The sequence below is a fragment of the Aptenodytes patagonicus genome, chromosome 6 (assembly GCF_965638725.1).
Source record: "Aptenodytes patagonicus chromosome 6, bAptPat1.pri.cur, whole genome shotgun sequence".
NCBI lineage: Eukaryota > Metazoa > Chordata > Aves > Sphenisciformes > Spheniscidae > Aptenodytes > Aptenodytes patagonicus.
Window position 1 is genome coordinate 10,602,660 of NC_134954.1, and position 19,393 is coordinate 10,622,052.

The 19,393-nt window shown below is 46.7% G+C and overlaps 1 protein-coding gene across 2 annotated transcripts in view; it reads right to left on the reverse strand.

Moving 5' to 3' along the window:
• Positions 1-12,556: 12,556 nt before the first annotated feature.
• Positions 12,557-19,393, reverse strand: part of CCDC50 (coiled-coil domain containing 50) — a 44,829-nt gene continuing 37,992 nt past the window's right edge. For both annotated transcript variants that reach the window (XM_076341085.1, XM_076341086.1), the window contains one exon: positions 12,557-18,724. In XM_076341085.1, coding sequence (XP_076197200.1) covers positions 18,705-18,724 — 20 coding nt within the window. In that variant the 3' untranslated portion in view covers positions 12,557-18,704. The remainder of the gene's footprint in view (positions 18,725-19,393) is intronic.

A 19,393-nucleotide genomic window follows, 5' to 3' on the forward strand; every position in this document is an offset into this window, starting at 1 on the left:
TCTCCCTGTACAAAGTAAATCAGCATTGTGGGTTTTTTCCTCCCTGAATCCCTGCTGAAGGTTATCAGCAACACAAAGCAGAATGGAAGAGAGCCTGGAAAAGCTGAAAATCGTTTGCTATTGTCAGTACCATGGGGAGAAGTGTTTCTCTCAGAGAGCTGAAAAAACATTTCAAAGCTAATCCTAGCCCAAAGCTCCCATCAGCTGCTCCTTCTTCCAACACCTTCCCCTCTGATAATGAGGGACTGTGGCTGGGGAGCTCGGCAGCAAGCCCAGGAGCCCCAGAGATGCTGGTAGGTACCATCCCCAGCTGATAATGCTGTCAGGAGCCCGGCAGTACCTTATGAGAATCAACTTACTAAATTTTGTATTAAATAAGTTGATTCAGAGGGGGTTTCTCTCGCACCGGCAGCTAAGAAGGTGAGGAATTATGGGACAAGTGTTGTGTGTAGGTGTAAGGGGTGATGGACAGTTACAGCTTTTGCAAGCCAGGCTTACAGGTTTCTTGTGATTCAACTTTTGAACACTGCAGCAGGGAGCAGTCCCAAACCTCACTGCTCCCTGCAGTGCTATTCCAGAAGAGACTTTTGCTTTCCCACTCCCAAGCACTTCCCATCACGGTCTGCACAAGAGCTGAGAGCATGCTCAGAGGTCAACAGGTAGGTGTGAAGACAAGACCCCATGCCTCCAGGTCTGCAGTTTCCCCAGGTATCGTCTTAATTAGACACATGATCAGCCCCTCCTGCTTGGAGCAAATAACTCTCTTCAAGTTTTCCATTTCCTAGAAGGCACAAGAAGGAAGAGTCCTGGGACAGAGACTTCGGACACCTGAATGGAGAGGCCAGGCTGAAGGCATGAAGAAATCTTGCCCCAGCCACAGTGTAGAAGACAGGCTGGGCACCAGGAGACACCAAGCAGGTGGCTAATTCAGCTCTCAGTCACCCTGCCATAAGTTTGCCATTACACAAGGAAAGCATGTGTGATGGGATACAGACAGGGATTGTTAGAGAAAACCTGTATTAAACCTGCCAACAGACCAATGTTTCACATTGAGGTTCAGGCACCCACTTGAACCAGCAGCCCTTGCACTCCTGAATCATTGAATCGTGCCAAATTGCCTCCTGACACCCCAGCTTCTCCTCTTTTCCTTCTCTCAGCATCCCACTGCTGCCTGTGGAGGTTCAATACCCAACTCAAATTCAGCGTGCTTCACACAGCACCTTGGGAGATCAGCTGCCTGACTCCCGGGGAGAATCAGATACGGGTTGCTTCCTGAGCATCAGAACATGCAAAGTCCGTTTCCCTTCAGCAACCACCAGTGTGGATTCTCTAGTGGCTAATTAGTTGAGCACCTGCTGCAATACCTAGGATGCCTCTGGCTAGTTGCATTAAAATTCACCTGTAGGTTCAAAGGTTAGAGGAGCACTGACAGAGTTTCAGCTCAAACCACGGGAAGTCAGGCAAGGAAAAAGGTATATCCCAGAAGAATTTCCACCCAGAAGAGTTTCCCCAGCTCAAACCAACACCTCCTCAGTAGCTAGGCAGTAACTGTGTGTTAGAGAGAGCAAAGCTTGTTTTACTACACTTCAGAAGTCCTTTCTGGGGAGAGCTGAGCTCCCCAGGGCTCTGAGCAGTGCCCTTTCATACAATTTGAAAATAACATCAAGATAAACTCTTCCAGCTAGCTTTGTCTTTCCAATGCAAGTTTAAAAGCTGTGCAGAACTATACAGCGCTGACACTGCTGCAGTTAGAGCTGCATGAGGAAATTCCACTTTTTAAATCCAAAGTTTGTTTGCTGTTACCCTCGGTCCAGCACAGGAACTGGGAGCGCAGCTAGGACAGACGTCACCTGTGGTTGTTCCCTTTCTGACAGCAGCACCTCTCTGAAACTGCCTTCCTCATATCAGCTTTAAGTCAGGACAAAACCGCATATAGCTGCTCTAGCCCTATGAATATCAAAGAGACAGCTCTATTAAACCCAAAGGACAATTGTCCTCTTTGTATTTCAGATCGGTCTAAAACTGTGCTACAGGGGACAATTAATCTTCAAAATCAATTTTTTGTCAGGAGGCTAAATTTCAATTGTCTCAGGAATAGTGGTGCTGGGCTGGTAATTACTGTCTGATGAGGCAACCTCTGAATTCACTGACCAAGAGAACACTTTTTATTAATAACTTCTGTCACAAACCCCAGGTCCTTTTTTGACTTTGAAAAAACATGTTGCCTTATTTACTGTGTTAAAATCTCAGGCTGCCAGGAGTCAGATGATTTGCTTTGGGTTTTCATTGCATTGCGAGACAGGGAGTAGATATTCCCTTTTCCCCAGGAAGGCAAAGCAAAAGCCCCATTTTGTTCTAGAAGAAACACAATAAAAATGCTAATTTGCTTTTCTTCGCATTTGTGTCCTTTTTCCCTATGCCCCACTCCACAATAATCCTGACTCCCCTACGTCTCCCTCCCATAATTTTCCACACAGTTGCTTGTTGTCTGGCTGCTGCATACACCTTAGCCATTTGGCTCCCAGGCTCGCTGCTTGCCATCACCTGGAGGGACCCAGTGCCCAGAAGAGCCTCTGAGCACACCTGGCAACAACCCTTGGAAGCCACAGAAACACCAGCTCCATCCACCTACTCAAGGTGGGGCTGCCCTCGGACTGTGCACCCTGCAGGGGCCAAGCTTGGCTCCCTACAGCCAGGATATTTCAGGATTTAATCCAATGACAGTGTCAAATGTCTAAATCACTGCAGAAGCAGGACTGATCCAGGGCTCCCCTCTTTCTGAGGGATGCCTAAGGCTCCCCCTTGCATTGTTCTCTTGGCCCTGGGAGCTCAGTTCATCACAGAGCAGCAGAGCTTGAGCACCAGGCACTGGAGAGCACAGTCTTATCAGACTAAACTTGTGTAGCCAGCACACTCTCCTGGCACAGGAGAGACATGGCTTTGTATCTCAGTGAGCAGATGGACTAAACCACGGGTTTTCAGCTTGCTAACCACCTACATTTTGGACGCAGAAAACTGATATGCTAGTGCAGTGGATGCTGCCTGGAGGGTATCTAAGTCTCCTCATGAAAGCCATGAGAGCAGATGTCAGCCTGAGCCAGTCACACCCCCAAACACATCACATTTCCTGGTGAATAGCCCAAAGTGTGTCAACATACTAATCTTCTAAATCATACTTCCAAAATACCAGATTTCCCCAGGAGTGGCCTGGTGCTGGCAAGGCATTTCATATTCCTTGCTGGGCACCAGTCAGCTCCCGCTGCAGAGTTCAAGTCCTTCACTGGTACCCTCAACCCCGCCAACACTGCACTGGGAGTTTGTATTGAGCTGGAAGATGGGCCCAGCTCTCCTGATTCCCAGTTTTGCATTTTCTCCCGCAACTGTCCCTCACAGTGGAAGAATCCCCAGTGTTTTGGACAATCGGGCTCTGCAGGAGCTACTTTGTACTAGCAAAGGCATTCTACTGAATTGAATCTCCTTTAAGTCCCTGCATGCTCTTTATTTTCCAGCTCACCCAGCTAAAGCTCACTTGATTTTAAAGATAATCCAATAAGCATCAATTAATAAAATTAACTTTGCAAGGATTGGATTTCCCTAGTGCATGAGACAGTGAGATTAAGGGACAGGCCAAAAGGGAAACAGAGCTGACACTTCTGTTATAAGAAGGCACTTCTGTTAAATCCTGGGCATTTTCCTTTGTGCAAATGAAGGTTCAAAGAACTCCTGCTCTGCAGAAGGCCAGGCCAACACAGTATGTAGGTGACTAGAGCCCTCCCAGGCATTGAAACAGGCACTGCACAGGTCTTAGAAAACAAGCTTTGTCCAGGCTTGTCCTGCATGCCATGAGAAGTAGGAATGCTGCTGCAAGAGTGTTACAAACAATGCAGACATGCCGGGTCCCAGTTCACTATCGCAGGCTCTGCTGTGCCCACGTTCACTCTGAGCCCTGTCCAGTCTGCACAGGCTGGAGCTTCTCCATCACAGAAACACATACTCATTTTCCTGGGGAATGAAACAAATAGAAGAACAACTCCGGAATAGAAAGGAATATGTATGACATGCTTGGAAATGAGGACAGTAGTATCTAAAATACCTATTGCAGTGTTTCTTTACATCCTGTAATGTTTGTATTAATATTTGCATTAGCTGGTCACACCTGGAAGAATTCATTCTCTGTTACTGAAGACCAAATTAACCTTGCTAAAAGCCCTGAAACTAAAAAGTTTGGTAAAAGCTCTCTGCTGTCTAAATATTCTGTTGAGTGGTTAGCACCAAATTAAGCTCTTTCAGTCTTAACCACAGAACCATTCTCTTACCACAGACCGGTATGCTTGTGACACAGCCTACCTGTACACGGGTAAAGACAAAACATATCACAAGGACTCTCCTGAGCTGCAGGTGTGTTTTCTGAACAGGTTTCCTTCCTAGCACTGAAGTGGGAGTGATCCGTTTAGTGACCTCAATTACATGCTCAAGCACAAAACATACTTTGACACCTCAATTCATATATCATGAAAACACCACGTATGTCAAGGAAAAAAAAAAAAGGAATTATACTCTTTGTTACAGGGAAATGCCATTAACCAACAGGCTGGGGTTGCTGTAAGACACAGTTCAGCCCATGAAAAATTAAAGGCAACATAGACCTCTAATGCATCATGTATCAGGAGAACCATTAAGTAATCAGTCAGCATCCAGTTTTATAGGGCATTTTGGGCATATTCAGTCTCCATTCATTTTAGATCATTTCTTTAATGAAGTAATGCACTGGACATAAATATTTCAATGCAACTCTCTAATGCCCTTTGAGTAGCAAGCAGCCTTCAGTAACACAAAACCCAGAATGCAGAAAGGAAGAAGGACAAGAATAGTGATGTGCTTAAGTCCATGAGATTCAGGCAAATGGATACCGCTGTGCTTTTGGAGCCAAAAAATTAACAAGACGGGAACAGCAGAAAGAGCCAATACTAGTGAGCTGCTATGCCTACAGCTAGACTGCTTCTCCCTTACATGCGCACCTCAAGCAATTTGGGGTAAGGATTGTTTTTCTGTTTCAGGTCTGTACAGCACCAGCATAGTGGGATGCAGGTAACTCCTGCAATGGAAGTTCCTAATATTCTTCACAGCAGTGATGCTTTTGCTGCCTTCACGCACAGCAAAAAGGGGAATGGTTTAGCAGGAGGAAGGTTTCCTTAAGTGCTTTTGCCCCTCTTTCACAGCACTACGTGGTAGTTTTGCTACAGAACAACTCTCTTTCACAGGTTGTGGTGGCTCAACAGGAGGTTTAAAATAGTTACTGGCAGTTTACTACAGCAGCTTGGCTGCAGGGCCTGGGGCAGTGCTCTTGTACCAGCCTGTACCACATCCAGACCCTCCAGTGCTGCAGCAGCCACCCACACCAGTGCCCTTTGGAGGGAAGGTTGCAAGGCCAAGCTTTCGGACAGGCTGCTTGACGTATGGGTATCCAGTACAGCTTCCTAAAAGCACCACACATCAAAAAGTCACTGCAAGCTTCTTTGCAAAGCAGCAGCCACAGGTTTCACTGGGGTTTTGCTCACACCACAGTAAGAAGAGATTCTCCAAAACACAACAACGCACTGCAAGCCAGGGAAAACCATTTACTCCCTTTGAACTACAGGCTGAAGTATTTCACACCAATAGCTAAAACTAACATGGGGGGATAAGCTAGGAAATTCATTTTAGCATGTAAGAGCCTATTTCTACTGCTCTGAGGAGAAAAAAGTAAACCAAAATACTCTCAACAAAAGCAGCATGGGAAAAAGCATCTTTCCAAATGTGAAAGTGCCTGTTCCCAGGAGAGCAAGCTGGGAAAGGCTGGCTATAAAAGGGAGGTGACACTTGCTTCAGAGCGTTAAGAGCTTATAAGAGAAGGCGGTGGAGACTCTGGCTCCTGGCTGGAGCTGTGGGTGGTTGGTTGGTTATTTGACAAGAAGCAGAACTCCCTGTTCTTTGGGGAGTTTTGGCTTTATTTAATGCTTTAAAATTTATTTGGCTTTTTTTTTTTTTCTCTTTATGTCCCTGTAGCTGGTGTGATGTTGTATCCTACTGAACAGCATTCCTGTGGCTGATACCCAAAGTTTGAGGTGATAGCAGTAAGCAGCACTAGTGCACAGCTCATCACCCAGCGAGCTTGTCCTGGGGCTGAGGTAAGAGTCCAGGGAAAAATACTGACCCTGATCTTATCTGGCTTACACTGTGTACTGGCAAAGGGGCTAAATTAATATTTACTCTACTATTTCAATTCTGCTATTTCTTAATTTTTGAGTGTTTGGCTTTGCCACATAATTGCCACTATTTAAATCCATGCTTTTAGCACACAATTTCTATAATGAAACGAATGCAAGATGTGCAACACTGTCAGTAAGAAAATCGCCCAAATATTACCCTGCAAGCGATCAATAGTTTAGGGTGCCAATGGTTATTACCAACCATGCTGCCAAATGATATAAAAAAAAGAGGCCTCCAAAGACCGCTGACCAACCTAGAGGAAGAATCCTCTCTGCTGTCAGTTCCCAGCTGCAGTGTGCTGAAAGGAGCAAGGCAATGGTACGGCTCTCAAACTGTGAGATCTGTACGTAACCAATATGACACAGCTATAATGTGAATAACTGACCCCATCTAGTTGTGTAAAGTGGTGTTCAATCCATCAGGCGTTTTGACTTCTGGAGGGCTTCAAATGGCTTCATCCAACAGAGCCCACTTGCACTTCTTCACCCCGAGGGCTTTGCAGGACTGAAGCACCATCAGTGCATCTGTCTCAGATTTGATTCCTCCATTGGCACACCTCACAGGTAGGATTATAGGCTGCATTTGCCAGTTGCTCCTGTGGCCTGATCGGTCCATGCGGGAGGCACATCCACAAGAGGGGAGCCTGCAGCTTCGCTGCTGTCTGCTGTGGGGCGTCAGCACCCCATGTCCTGGTTTCAGCAGGGCTAGAGTTAATTTTCTTTCTAGCAGCTGGTACAGTGCTGTGTTTTGGATTTAGGATGAGAACAAAGTTGATAACGCACCGATGTTTTAGGTGTTGCTAGGTAGTGCTTACACTAGCCAAGGACTTTTTAATTTCCCATGCTCTACTGACTGGGAAGGCTGGAGGTGCACAAGAAGCTGGGAGGGGGCACAGCCAGAACAGCTGACCCAAACTGGCCAAAGGGACATTCCATACCATGTGGTGTCATGCTCAGCATATAAAGCTGGGGGAAGAAGAAGGAAGGGGGGGATGTTCGGAGTGATGGCGTTTGTCTTCCCAAGTAACCGTTACGTGTGATGGAGCCCTGCTTTCCTGGAGATGGCTGAACACCTGCCTGCCCATGGGAAGCAGTGAATGAATTCCTTGTTTTGCTTTGTTTGCGTGCACAAGCTTTTGCTTTCCCTATTAAACTGTCTTTATCTCAACCCACGAGTTTTCTCACTTTTACCCTTCTGATTCTCTCCCCCATCCCACTGTGGGGGGAGTGAGCAAGTGGCTGTGTGGGGCTTAGTTGCTGGCTGGGGTTAAACCACAAGACCCCAAAACCCAGCTCCCCTGGTGCAGTTACACGTGTCTGTCTTGAGATGCAGCTATAGCTCTGCCACTGAGCAGCGGTACAGTCTTTTTCTTGTCTGTGGTCTGGCCACTAGAGAGAGCCATGGTATAAAATGTGCTGCTCTGGAACGTCGCTGGGCCCAGCACAGAACACGAACTGTCATCGGTGCAAAAAAATTCACTTCAAAGGAAAGTAAAGCATTTTTCCACCTTCATTGTTTGTTTTTTTTCAAGATTATTATAACTTATCTTTATTAATCCAAGTTTATTTTCAAGCCTGTGTTTTTAATTTGCTCTTCATTTCCCAAGGGAAAGCTGGTTGGGAGAAGGGGTAGGCAGACTGACAAGTATTTCTCCCATCCCTTGTCAAGGATATTGGGGGAAAAGATTTCTCGCCAGAAAGGATGGGATTGCACACCATGGCTGGCACTGAAACAGTTAAGTTCACTCACGTGAGGAACATGAAGTTGATAATATACCCAGTAAATGTGGGGTGAAGGTATCAAAACACATCCATGGGAGCTGGGGACCCATTTTCATAGTGCAGAGGTATCAGCATTAGCTGTGGTGGAGTTTTATCTGAAAGTAAAAGCAGTTCAGTGCAACACAGTATTTGAACATATTTGCCTTGCTGACAGGCTGGGTTGCATTGCTCCAGCCCTGAGCCATGCTCATGCAGCTGAACTGCTTTTGGGACTGATCCAAAACCTGCACAAACCTATGTTTTGCACACATTAAGGTCACAGGGTGATCAGCATTAACTTCAGCCTTTGTGCTGTGTGGTACCCAGGGAATAAGATTCAAGGAAAAGCCCCCTCTGATGCTCCCCTTCTTGCCCAGGTTCATACCGCCTTCATGAATATCCCACTAACCAACTACAAAGGTGAGCATTTGTATTTAATGATTTGTTGTTTTATTTCTGCAAGAACTTCCAATCCTCTGTTTTTTAGGGTTAGCAGCTTATTTTGAATGTTTCCTGTTCAAAATTCAGGTGGGTTGGACTCAGTCATAAGGTTTGGTAGCCCAGATGGTGAAATTTTCCCTTGTTCCTGGGGATTTTATCTCATTCTCTCCTAGGGAATACTTGCTCTATTTGCACACCTGCAATTCAGCAAATTGGAAGAATATTTAGAGAAAACAAAATGTTTTCAGCTGAGCAGAAAGTGACTTCCAAATTACAGTGACTGGTCCTGGGGTCCTGTCAAGCAGCACATCCCAGTTTCAAGCAGACATCTTCCCGAGACCAGCTACCAGTGTCTGTCCCACAGAGAAGAAAAGCGATCCCTTCTTGGCCTACCTGCTTCTGACGGGAGCCATTGCTGTCAGCCAGCACCCACGAGGGCGCTGGTCCCTTCCCAGCTAAAAGTGCAGAAGACCAAGAACAGCAGGGCTAGGCGGAATCAGCTTTGGTCGGCTGTTTCCACATCCTTAGGGATGAGGCAAGTTGGCATTAACTTGCACCTTTGCACAGCTGAATTAACTCCTGGCATCAGGAGAGCTGGCTTAGGTTCCCAGAGGAGCAAGCACCAGGAGGACCTGGTCTGCTGCTGTTGGGACATTACAGTTCTCCCTGACAGAGCCCTGCCCATCCCAGTTGTCTGTACTGCTGCTCTTGGTCCCTCTTATCCCATGGGGATGTCAACAGGACACAGCTGCTGTCAGATCTGCAGTCATAGCCATACTCGGAGCAGCTGTGGGTCCTCTCTACCTCAGGTGCTGCAATGATGCATCCCCTTCTCCTGTGGGATGCTCTGCACCAACCCTCCCAGGCTTCTTGTGGCAACAGGGGCGGTCCTGTCTGCGCACAGGACTTGTTTCCTCCAGTTGAGGACTTTTCCAGTAGGATGAGCTGGCTGGGTTTGCTAGCAGATGAGAAAATTCACTGAGAAACCCTTGCTCTTGCTGCCTCCCTTTGCCTTTGGAGAGGAGACTGCAAGCAATCTTTTCCTCCAGACCTGCCTGCTCGCTTTATGGTGGGGATGTTCCTGGACATTAACGTGCACCCTCAGGCTGGCCTTCAGTGGTTCATCAGTTGTGAGTAATTAACAAGTAAATAAAAGTATACAAGTGAAGTGCTCGAGTGGGGTTTGTGTGTCCCTTGGCAGGCTGAGCACAACTTCTCGGGACAGTGTGCGGTGTGGCAGCTGGCAGCCAGCGGGAATAAACATCGTGTAGCCAGACATCTCATCCTCTCCACAGACACCACCTTCCCCTGGTAAACCTCCAACTGTGATATCAGTAACTGTTAAGACTACAAATCAGCTCTTTTCCAGCCTCGCTGGGACAAAGCTCACGCTCCTTAAGTGCCCTCTGGTGACACACGCACACATGGCCGTGTCATTGCCCTCCGGACACTGCCTGTGCCTGGGGAGGATGAAGAGGGGAGGAAGGCCATGGCGTGGAGCACACTGGGTAAGTGCCCGTCCCAGCTCCATGCTCAGCCCAGGGAAGGGGACGCTGGTGTGCTTCTGCACCGCTCACCTGGGCATAAACCCTATTAGCAAGACACGCACATGTTCCTCTGACTCATAATTAGGCGCTGCATGTATCAACTGTGTTTTAATAAAAATGAAACAGCATCCAAATCTAAAATTGCCAGGAAAAAATTTTTCCTGTGACGTGGCATTACGCTGTTTATACATAAATAGAAATCACGTGGTGGTCCTGGAGCCCCTGCACCAGCTAGGAGCTAGTTCTGTCTGTGTTTGAAGCCTGGCCGCGAAAGGCCATGAGGCGAGTCACCGAGGTGAAGTTAGGACATCCCATTTGGGGGAAAGGGCAGGACAGGGGAGCTATTACTAAAGCAAAAGCAGTGCCAGGGGAAAGGAGACTTTGTGAAAACCGAGGTGTCAGTGCTCAGAGCTGCTGCACACCACCACCATCATGAAACAGGAGGAGGTTTTGGCACAGCCGCTTGGGTGCTTGTCTCGGGCTCTCTGGGGTCAGAGAAGCACGGACATTCAACAAACACCCAGCTGCCAGACTCAAGTTCTGTACTTGTTTTAAACTTGGTTTGCAGTCTCATCTCGTTTACTAAATCTCTGTTTTACCATTAACTGTGTCAGGAAGTCTGGCCAGGGTGAAGCAGGATAAAACTGATGGACTCAGGGTGCTGTTCAAGGATCACTGTCTCTGAAAGAACAAATCATGGTGATGGACACGTACCTCTGACCTGAGATAACTGATTGGTGCCAGGAGCTGCCACTTGTTTGCTAGCAGGATGGCACAAAGGATTGGGATGTAGGGCCTGGTTTTGCTCAATATTGAGAATGAGATGGAATAGTCTCAGGCATAACCCAGGGTCTCACATGGCAGAGGGATGCTCTCCATCTCCAGACAAACTGTAACCCACCAGGTCTCCAGGAAACAAATTTAGAATGGTATGTACATACCATGTGTAGTACACCAAGTCATTTGTATCTCAGCTACCCCAGCTTGTTCAGGCTTTGGGTCGCTCTGCAGCTATGGTATCCCTCGTAAGCAAGAGGAGCATCAGTTCCAGATAAGGGAACCATCAGTTCCAGATAAGAGAACTGTTTCCCCACCAGCATCTGCTCCCAATGCAAAGTGTGAGCCAACACACAACAGCTCAGTTTAGCCCTGGCTGTCCACCTAAACGTGAAAAGCCATTTACCTGCTGTGTGTGAGCACCCCCAACCCTGCAGTTCCTTCCACAGGCATCCTCTAAGCAGGGTTCAGCCCTCCCAAGCCACGAGCAACACACACTGAGGTCTTTCTGGGCAAGAGCCCCCAGTTACCCAGCATGGACCTAGGTGAAAGATGAGCATCTGGACATGTGCACAGGTGGGAGATGGCAGCTGCCACCTTCAGCTCCTCCCTTGGAGTGCAGGATGGAGCAGCCAAGTGGGCAGTTAGGCTGCTGGGTACCAAGCAATGCTGACTTCAAGCAGTCTCTGCTGGCTTATCTTCTCTCACGGTTGGAGGATACCTGAGAAACCTGGATCCATCACCAATGGCACAATGGATCACCACCGATGTCCATACAGTTTGAGAGCTGCATGTGACTTGGAAACCCAAAGATCAGCAATTCCTCTGATACAGCAAAAAAAGAAAAAAAAAAAGTCCCCAACAGCTCTTCAATGTTCCTTTTGTGGCTCCCACATACAGTCCTCTGTGTGCATTCCAGCAGCAGGTGAAAGATGCTACTCAGGGCTCCAGCTGGCCCCCCTCCCACCACAGACTAACACTTAACCAATTGCCAAGGTTGGCATGAAAGAGGCCTTTCAAAGCAAACAGACCAACCCAGTCACTTCAGACGAGAGGCTGCAATAAACTCTAAGTTGGCAAAGCTCTTGGCACTTCCGCGTGCCCTGTTTTTACAACCAGGCTCTTCCACTGCTAACCATGTCCTAGTATTTTAAATTTTCTAACTGTTTTGCTGGTCCCTACCTCCACTCCCTGCTAGTACCTAAGGGACTCTGAGATGAAGTTGGTAGGAGGTAAAGATGATGTAAAGGCATCTGAAAGCACTGGAGTAGTGCTGTGACACAGCCCCTAATCAAGCCCAAAACTGAACTCGGGTGGAGTCAAGAGCACTCCTGCACCAACCCAGCCCCTGGGGAAAGCAAGCCCCCGGCGGGACAGCCTCGTGCACCCAGCAGTGGGGTGTGAAAGGGCTCTCTGCTCCCCCATGCAATGGTTACACTTGGCAAGCAGAGGGAAATGAGTAAATAAACATTTAAGAAAGGTTTACAGTTTGGACTCAAGATCTGGAGTTTGTATTTAGTATCCTCCCCCTTATTTTAGCATGTTCTGTCACCAGCTGAATTTGTGACATGGAAATGGCTTCATCTCTGCTCATGTTTGAGCTGCATGTGGCTGCATCCTCAGCTCATGCCTTTGAAGACAGTCACAGGGCATTTGCCATGTTTCCTTCTTGCCTTCCATCCCACCACTGTAGGTGTGAGGTGTTCTTGGGAAGCTTCAAGCAGGCTTTTTTCAAATTAAAAAGCTATGTTAACAAAGAAGAAAAAAAAAAGTATCCTACCCTTGCAAATAATTACACTGCTTTATTTTTCAGTATCACAGTCTCAGGAAATGAAACAGTCCAGATCCTTTCCAAGATATTACACAGCTTTTTTTCCATCTCTCTGGCCACAAAATAATCAAATTAAATACAAATTTGTTGTTTTGCTACATCTATTACATTGGAAGAACATAATTATTGGTAGAAGAAGCTAAGCTCCAGCAGCCAAGGGTGGAACGAAGCGCTGTTTTCTCCTGCTCTTGTGTAACCCACTTCAGTATTCCCAGAAAAGCACATGGAGGGACAGAAGGATGTGGTGGATAACAAAATACAGCGGTTTATTGAACAAAATGGGGCAAGGCAGTGATCCCTTTACATTCAATGAGAATTCAGGAGTATGAAGCAAAACATGCTATACACACAGAGACATGATACTTTGGTTAAATGTCATTCAGAAGTTCTATGCCAAACCTGATAAAATTATAGAGTGAACAGTCAAAAATAAGAAAAAACCTAGGCTTGCATAGACGGATTATTGTCAGTGCGCAATTTATACTTAGGGATTAGCTGTTGCAACACAGGGTACACTTGCAGCTCTGAAGAATTTAAGCCTTCTGACTAATCCATCTCATCGCACGGCCAATATTTAAACAGGCTAAGAGTTTATCCTGAAGAGCTAAATGAGACAACTGCAGTTATTTCTCTGAGGCAGTTAACTATATTGCAGTGCAGAGATGCAGCGGGAGACACACCGTGGAGTCTACTTAAGAGTGCACACTGATACAGTGGAACTTGTTTACCGTGAAGTAGAAAATACTAATTTGTGTGTGCCACCATCTTCTCTGGGACTCTCCTGGAAGAGCCCAAACTGCACAGCTAAGCCTTGCCCTGTGCTGCTCATGGGGAGGAGGTGGCTGATGGTATCTCCAGCCCAGAAGCTTAGGGCAGTGCAGCTTCTCAACGCAAAAACCTGTGTCCTGCAGCCTGACCTGGGCGTAGCAGTCCAAGCGGCACTTGTGTGCAGCACAGCCAGAGCCTCCATGGCAGTGCTGCACAGTCAGAAATGTGCTACGGCACGTATTGTAAAGAGTAGAGTAAACTGGGATCTCTGTAGGTTTATGCCTGTCCTCTGAAAAAAAGAAAAAAAAAAAAGAGACAAGCTGCCTGTGGTATGCTTCATGCGAGGGGCACTGCTGTGCCTCAGCGCTGTATCCCACACCCACCTCCCAAAGCAGCTGCAAAACTAAGCACTGAGCATCTTGAGAGAGTGGGGCAAAACCAAAACTGTCCATCAGCTGGGCAAGGATATAGGGCAGAGTAACCCTCACAGTCACCCCCAGATGGGAATTCCTGCTGCAGCATCCTCCCTGGCATCACTGCCAGGAGCAGGACAGCAGAGAGCTCGGCCACCCATCAGTCCATGCTACGAGCTGTGCTTCGTCTCCTACTGCATCTCACGCAGCCTTGCAGTGTCAGTGCTGCCTGGAGGAACAGCAGGATCAATCTGCTCAGGGTGACAAGACGCTCAGGAGATCATGAAACTCATTGCTTCTTACACAGAATGGACTGGCTGCACTAGATTACAAGAGTGTAAACTAAGTAGGGGAATCCTCACGCTGTCTCCAAGTGCTCCCCTTTATATATAAATTAGCAATCCACAGTTAGTTTGCATACAGGTTAATATGAATTAAAATAAAAACCTTGATAATAAAAATATATAATATACACACTGATCAATAGCAATAAACTGAATGAAAACACTAGAATGTAACAGCGGCTGTAATTTGGCACAAAATAAAAATGCACAAAGGTCTAGCACTGTAAAAATAAAAATCCTTTTTTTCCCCCCTAAGTAAGAGAATGTTATTAATCCTGATTCACATCCTGACAGGTGGGAATGCAGAGATATAAAAATACTGTACATACAAGATCCCTTTTACAGAGTGAAGCAGACTGCAGCATTTGTAACTTCTGCCCTCCCTCCCCAAGAGGAGAAATTCAATGATGAGACTTCATCTATCCCCTAACAGCCAGTATTTTCCCACCCCCACTAAGTTAAAAACCATGAAGTTCTTTAAAAAAGATGAGATTAACCTGTTGGATCTATCCATGTGACAACCGCTTCTCACTGCAGGAAGCTGTACAGTCCACATTAAGACAGTGTTTCATAGCAAGGTGACTCAGATCAGCCTGCTGAAGACGTCGAGTACCCCTGCATGTAAGGCACGATCACTCGGGTTTGCCCGACCTCTCTTCTGCAGACCATTGTGCTTCGGACGGAGGTAAGGAGGTGGCGAGGGCTCTTGCTGGTGAGATGTGCCTACTATGGAGATTAGAAAGTGCCAGGATTTCACGGTGATGAATTTTCCATGCGGTGCCTGTTGCCTTGTTAATGCACAGAGTCAAAAAGGGATGCGAGACCTGAATGACCTGGGCAGGGGTCCCAGCAAAGGCTCCGACACGCTACTGAATCCAGAGCAAAACCATAGGCAGAGCTACTGAAACTTGGCAAGAGAAGACAAGGAAAAAACAAAGTTACTTAAACATTTTTCTGTCACAGAAAGGAAATATTGCTCCGATTGTTTTAAAAGATCAACTTCATTGTGCCTCTTTCCAGGGACTCACGTGCAAGGTGCTGACTTTGCATCTCGCCTACACAAGCTGCACCTCCTTGACTCTCAGCAGAACCGTGGCTGCTGAGCCCCAAGATGAATTGGCTCCTTGTTCATCCATGATCTTAACTCTTGCTGACTTCAGTGGGACCATGGAATCTCCTGCCAGAAGGGGTTACTAAACATGCAAGTCCAGTTGCAGCCTTTGCCTCAGGAAGTCTCTAACCTGCTGACTGCATGAGGCCCACAAGGTGTATTAGATGAACAATTGCTCTGTTTATACCTCATTTACTACATGCTTTCCTCAGCTACCATTCCTAGCATTTCTGTCTCTCAATAGGTGTCAGCCCCTTCTAACATAACTTCAGGGCCCCCCTTTTCACAAGGGCTATGGAAAAATAAGACAGGCGAAACACTTACAAGGGACAGCAAACGAATAAAGCTAGGGAGTAAGAATAAAAAGGTAAGGACTAAGGGAGGATATAGAGCAAAGCAGCCCATAAAGCATTCAGCACTCCCTGAAGGCATCCAAGGAAGCAGCAGATGCTCCTGGGATCCTTCCCTTGGGCTCTTGGTGCCATGGCTGGAGAGCTTTGGCTGGCCCGAGGCAGCCACTAAGGAGATCTTGCAGCTCCACAGAGTAGGTACTGAGGTGTTCTTCAGACTTTACCCAGCTTCGAAATAAAATCAACTAGCGTTTTCTCTCATATCATTTCCACTCACTCCCACTGAAGTCAACAACTTGGATAGTCCCAAGCATCCCTCCTGAATCAATAGGTTCTTCAGATGCCAGTGGGCTCAGGGCCTTCACGACTTTTCTGATTAGAGTAAGACAGACGTTACATCAGCCAACTGCAGTGCAAGAAAGCCCATCACAGCCAGCTACAGAGGCCCAGGGAGGGCTGAATTCCTATTTGGCGATTTCCCCTTGCCTTGTGCAGAGGGTCACCATTTTTCCCCCATGCACAGTGCGTACAAAGCACAACCACTTTCCAATTTGGCAGGATTTTTCCCCATCCAGTTTTCGCAAGTGCACCAGATGATACAAGCAGCAGGGCCTGGACTGTGGTGTTTGTAGAAAGTATTAGTTCATAAAACTCCACCAGGCATCCATTTCACAACAATAAATACTCTGATGGCAATGGAGGGGAAAAACCCACAGGAAAAAAAAAAAGGCATTTTCAGCAGTAGAAATTTTGACTGTTACATGAAATATAAAAATAAATTCTTACAAAATAAAGTCATTGCAAATGAGGTTGCCACATTGGCCCAAGTTACCAAATAAAAAAAAAACAGTCTATATTGGTTTTTTTCCAGATCCTTTAAGACAATGTTAACACTTCTGAATGGACAAAGATGGAACTAGAAGAGGGAACAAGGCAAGGACAGTAAAATCTAGCCGCTGGCTGGGATATTTCCTGAGAAGCAGCAGCAAGCAAGTAAGAGCTTGCAAGTCACTTAAGGGTTCATGCAGGTGAGCAAGCTCATGGTCTGGAAGCAAGGGTACGCAGCTAAGGGATGCTGCCGATGCACAAAGTCCTATGTTACAACATTTTTAGCTAGTGTACGCCTGGCGCAGAGGTCTACTGGGAGTTAACTGGTTCTTCACAGGTAGTGAACTGCTGCCAGCATCCCAGTGGGGGTAGGAGATGGAAGTTTGAGTTGTTGGTCAAGGCAAGGCATGGGCTCGTGCTGTGATATTAAACATGCCCTTGTAACTTATGTGAAGGAGGAGTTGCCTTGTCTTCCTTGTGATTTGTCTCTGTAACTATCCTGACCAAGGACAACAGCCAAGCTTAAAGCCTTACAGCTGCCTTAGGGCTTGAATTGTCAATTAGTGCAAGAGCAGGGAGCCATGATCTCTTTCGATTTCCTATCAGTCCTCCACGCCAGCACATGCTCTCCACAAAGCTCTACAGAGCTGTCAGGCTCCTTTCCCAGGCAGATTGGTGGCGAGGACAAGTACAGTCACGGCTCTGCCTCCCCTCCTCAGCAAAGCCAGCAGCAGAATTGCAGCTGCCAGCAGAGGACAGAGCGTGGTGGGACAGGCTCAGTGCCGGGCAGTAAGAAAGCTGGGCTGCAGGGGCAACACAGCCAGGCTTGCTGCCGTGAACTGGACTGGCAAACGAATAATTAGCCTGTACTGGTTGAACAGACTCCAAGCCAGCGTCCAGATGCTCAGCTTTGTTGTTTAAAAATGCACTTGAAAAAAAAAAACCAGCAAAAAAAAAGATTAAAAAGACAAAAGAATTGAAGTGAGAGGAGGCCAAGGGACAAGGCTACTTGTTTGTGCAAGAGAAGAATGATTTTCAAAGAGTGGAGGAAAAACAAGCCATCCAAAAAAAAAAATCACTGCATGGGCAAATCTATACAGACAACTTAAACTTGCAGACCCTGCTATGCCCTAGAGAGCAATAGTTTTATCCTGACTGGAGTCTGCTTAGGATGCTGGACGGAGCAGTGTAGAGGGGAGGCAGTGAGCACAGACATTGCATGAGCCGTTCAGCACTCTGTGTCTAGCTCAAAGGTGCCTGTAATAGTAGATTTTGGATTCAGTGCTCAGTACCCATATGGCCCTCCTTCAGTCCCATGTTTCCAAGACACATGCAGGTTCAGACACAAGTTACTGTACTCAAGTGCATCAGCAGCTAAGGAAGGAGTTACAGTAGTTCCTACTTGGCTTCAGTGAAATTCCTTGGCTTCTTCCACACTGACGCTCAAACCAGGTGACCACAGAGGTCCCTTCAGGCATTTAAATCTGTTTGTATGATTCTTCCCAATCCACAACTCACAGCTTCATCAACTCCCTGGCATGTCTTAAAAAGTCATGCACACAAGGTCTAATTTCAGTTGAAACTGTTTTTCCTCTTAACTGTTCTATCTTATATCCTGGAGCTAAATGCCTGGTTACACGCTCCACCCAAGATTGCTGGAAACCCTAGAAAGAAATACAGCAGTTAAGAAATTTTGTTCTATAGGCAATTTCTTCCTCACCAGTCCCAGGTTCTGGCTTTTGCTGGTGTATGTTATGAAGATCCTCTCTCCTTCCTGCAAGCTAGCACGACTGTCAGGTTGGCTCAGACGTCTTATCCAGCACAGGAAGAAACACATTTCCTCTTTAACTCTTTTTGCTAAGTCATCCTAATACGGAAAGGACTTGTACTTCTGATATTCTGCTGGATTGCCGTAACCCAGCTCGTATCTTAGATTTTCCTCCCTGTTGTACATGCATCTCTATTTGTCCTATTTGTCAAAGCTCCAGCCAAAGCATAAAAATAAAAGGAAAGCCTCAAAAGAATATAAGAGGGAGCTGTTAAGTCAGCTAGTTGATTCACACAGCTCAGTGGCGGCTAGATTATACTGCACTGCTTAAGTGATCACATACGAGTAAGAAATTGAAACGAAAAAGTGTTCCTTATTAATGTAATGACACTTAAAGAGGAGATCCTGGGAGCGGAGGCTGTACCTCCCCATAGGGTTAAGGAATCGAGAAGTTGCCTGGCAATTCCAGTAATGTTTGCTACAGAAGAGTCAGTACCAAAGCAAAGGCTAGCACCGTTTACTGCTTCCTACGGGAACCTGGAAAGCAAAACAAAAAGAAAAAACTCTGTAAGGATAGATCCTGGTGGAGAAAATACTACCTGCAGTCATCTTTTACTTGTCCTGCCCTCTTGGATGTCTGCGTGACTTCCAGGGTACTGGTAAAGTCAAATGCCAAAATGGGAACTGTATGTTACATTACTCAAGCAAAAGGAAGGATAGGTCCACAAGAGAGGCAGACATTCGCATTTCTTCTAGGCTGCGAACAGCACTGCAGCCACACTGCACAGTCTCACTAAAGGAAACGGAATGAACACTGGGCTTACAGACTCTTATAAAGTGCCATCAACTTTCCAGCTTGTTTGATGAAGACAGAGCACAAAAGTTTCCTTTTTAAAGTTTCCCAAACTTTAAATTTTGGGAAGTAAACTGTCCGCATCTAAGCCAATCAGTGGAGCTGGAAGAAATCCGAGCGATCGAGTCGAACTCTGGCTGCCCCTTTCCATCCCCAGAGACTCGACAGATAACGCAGACAATTGGCATTCAGATTTAAAAAACTGGGGGGGTGACCCTAACCATACTGCTCTTGTGCCAAGTGATTTCAGGAAACAAGCCAACAAAGCAGTGCCGAGATGCTACAAGAACAAAACAAGCCTGTTCTCAGGACAAGCTTCTGTCTGATCATTCCATCTGCCCGCCAGACAGGTG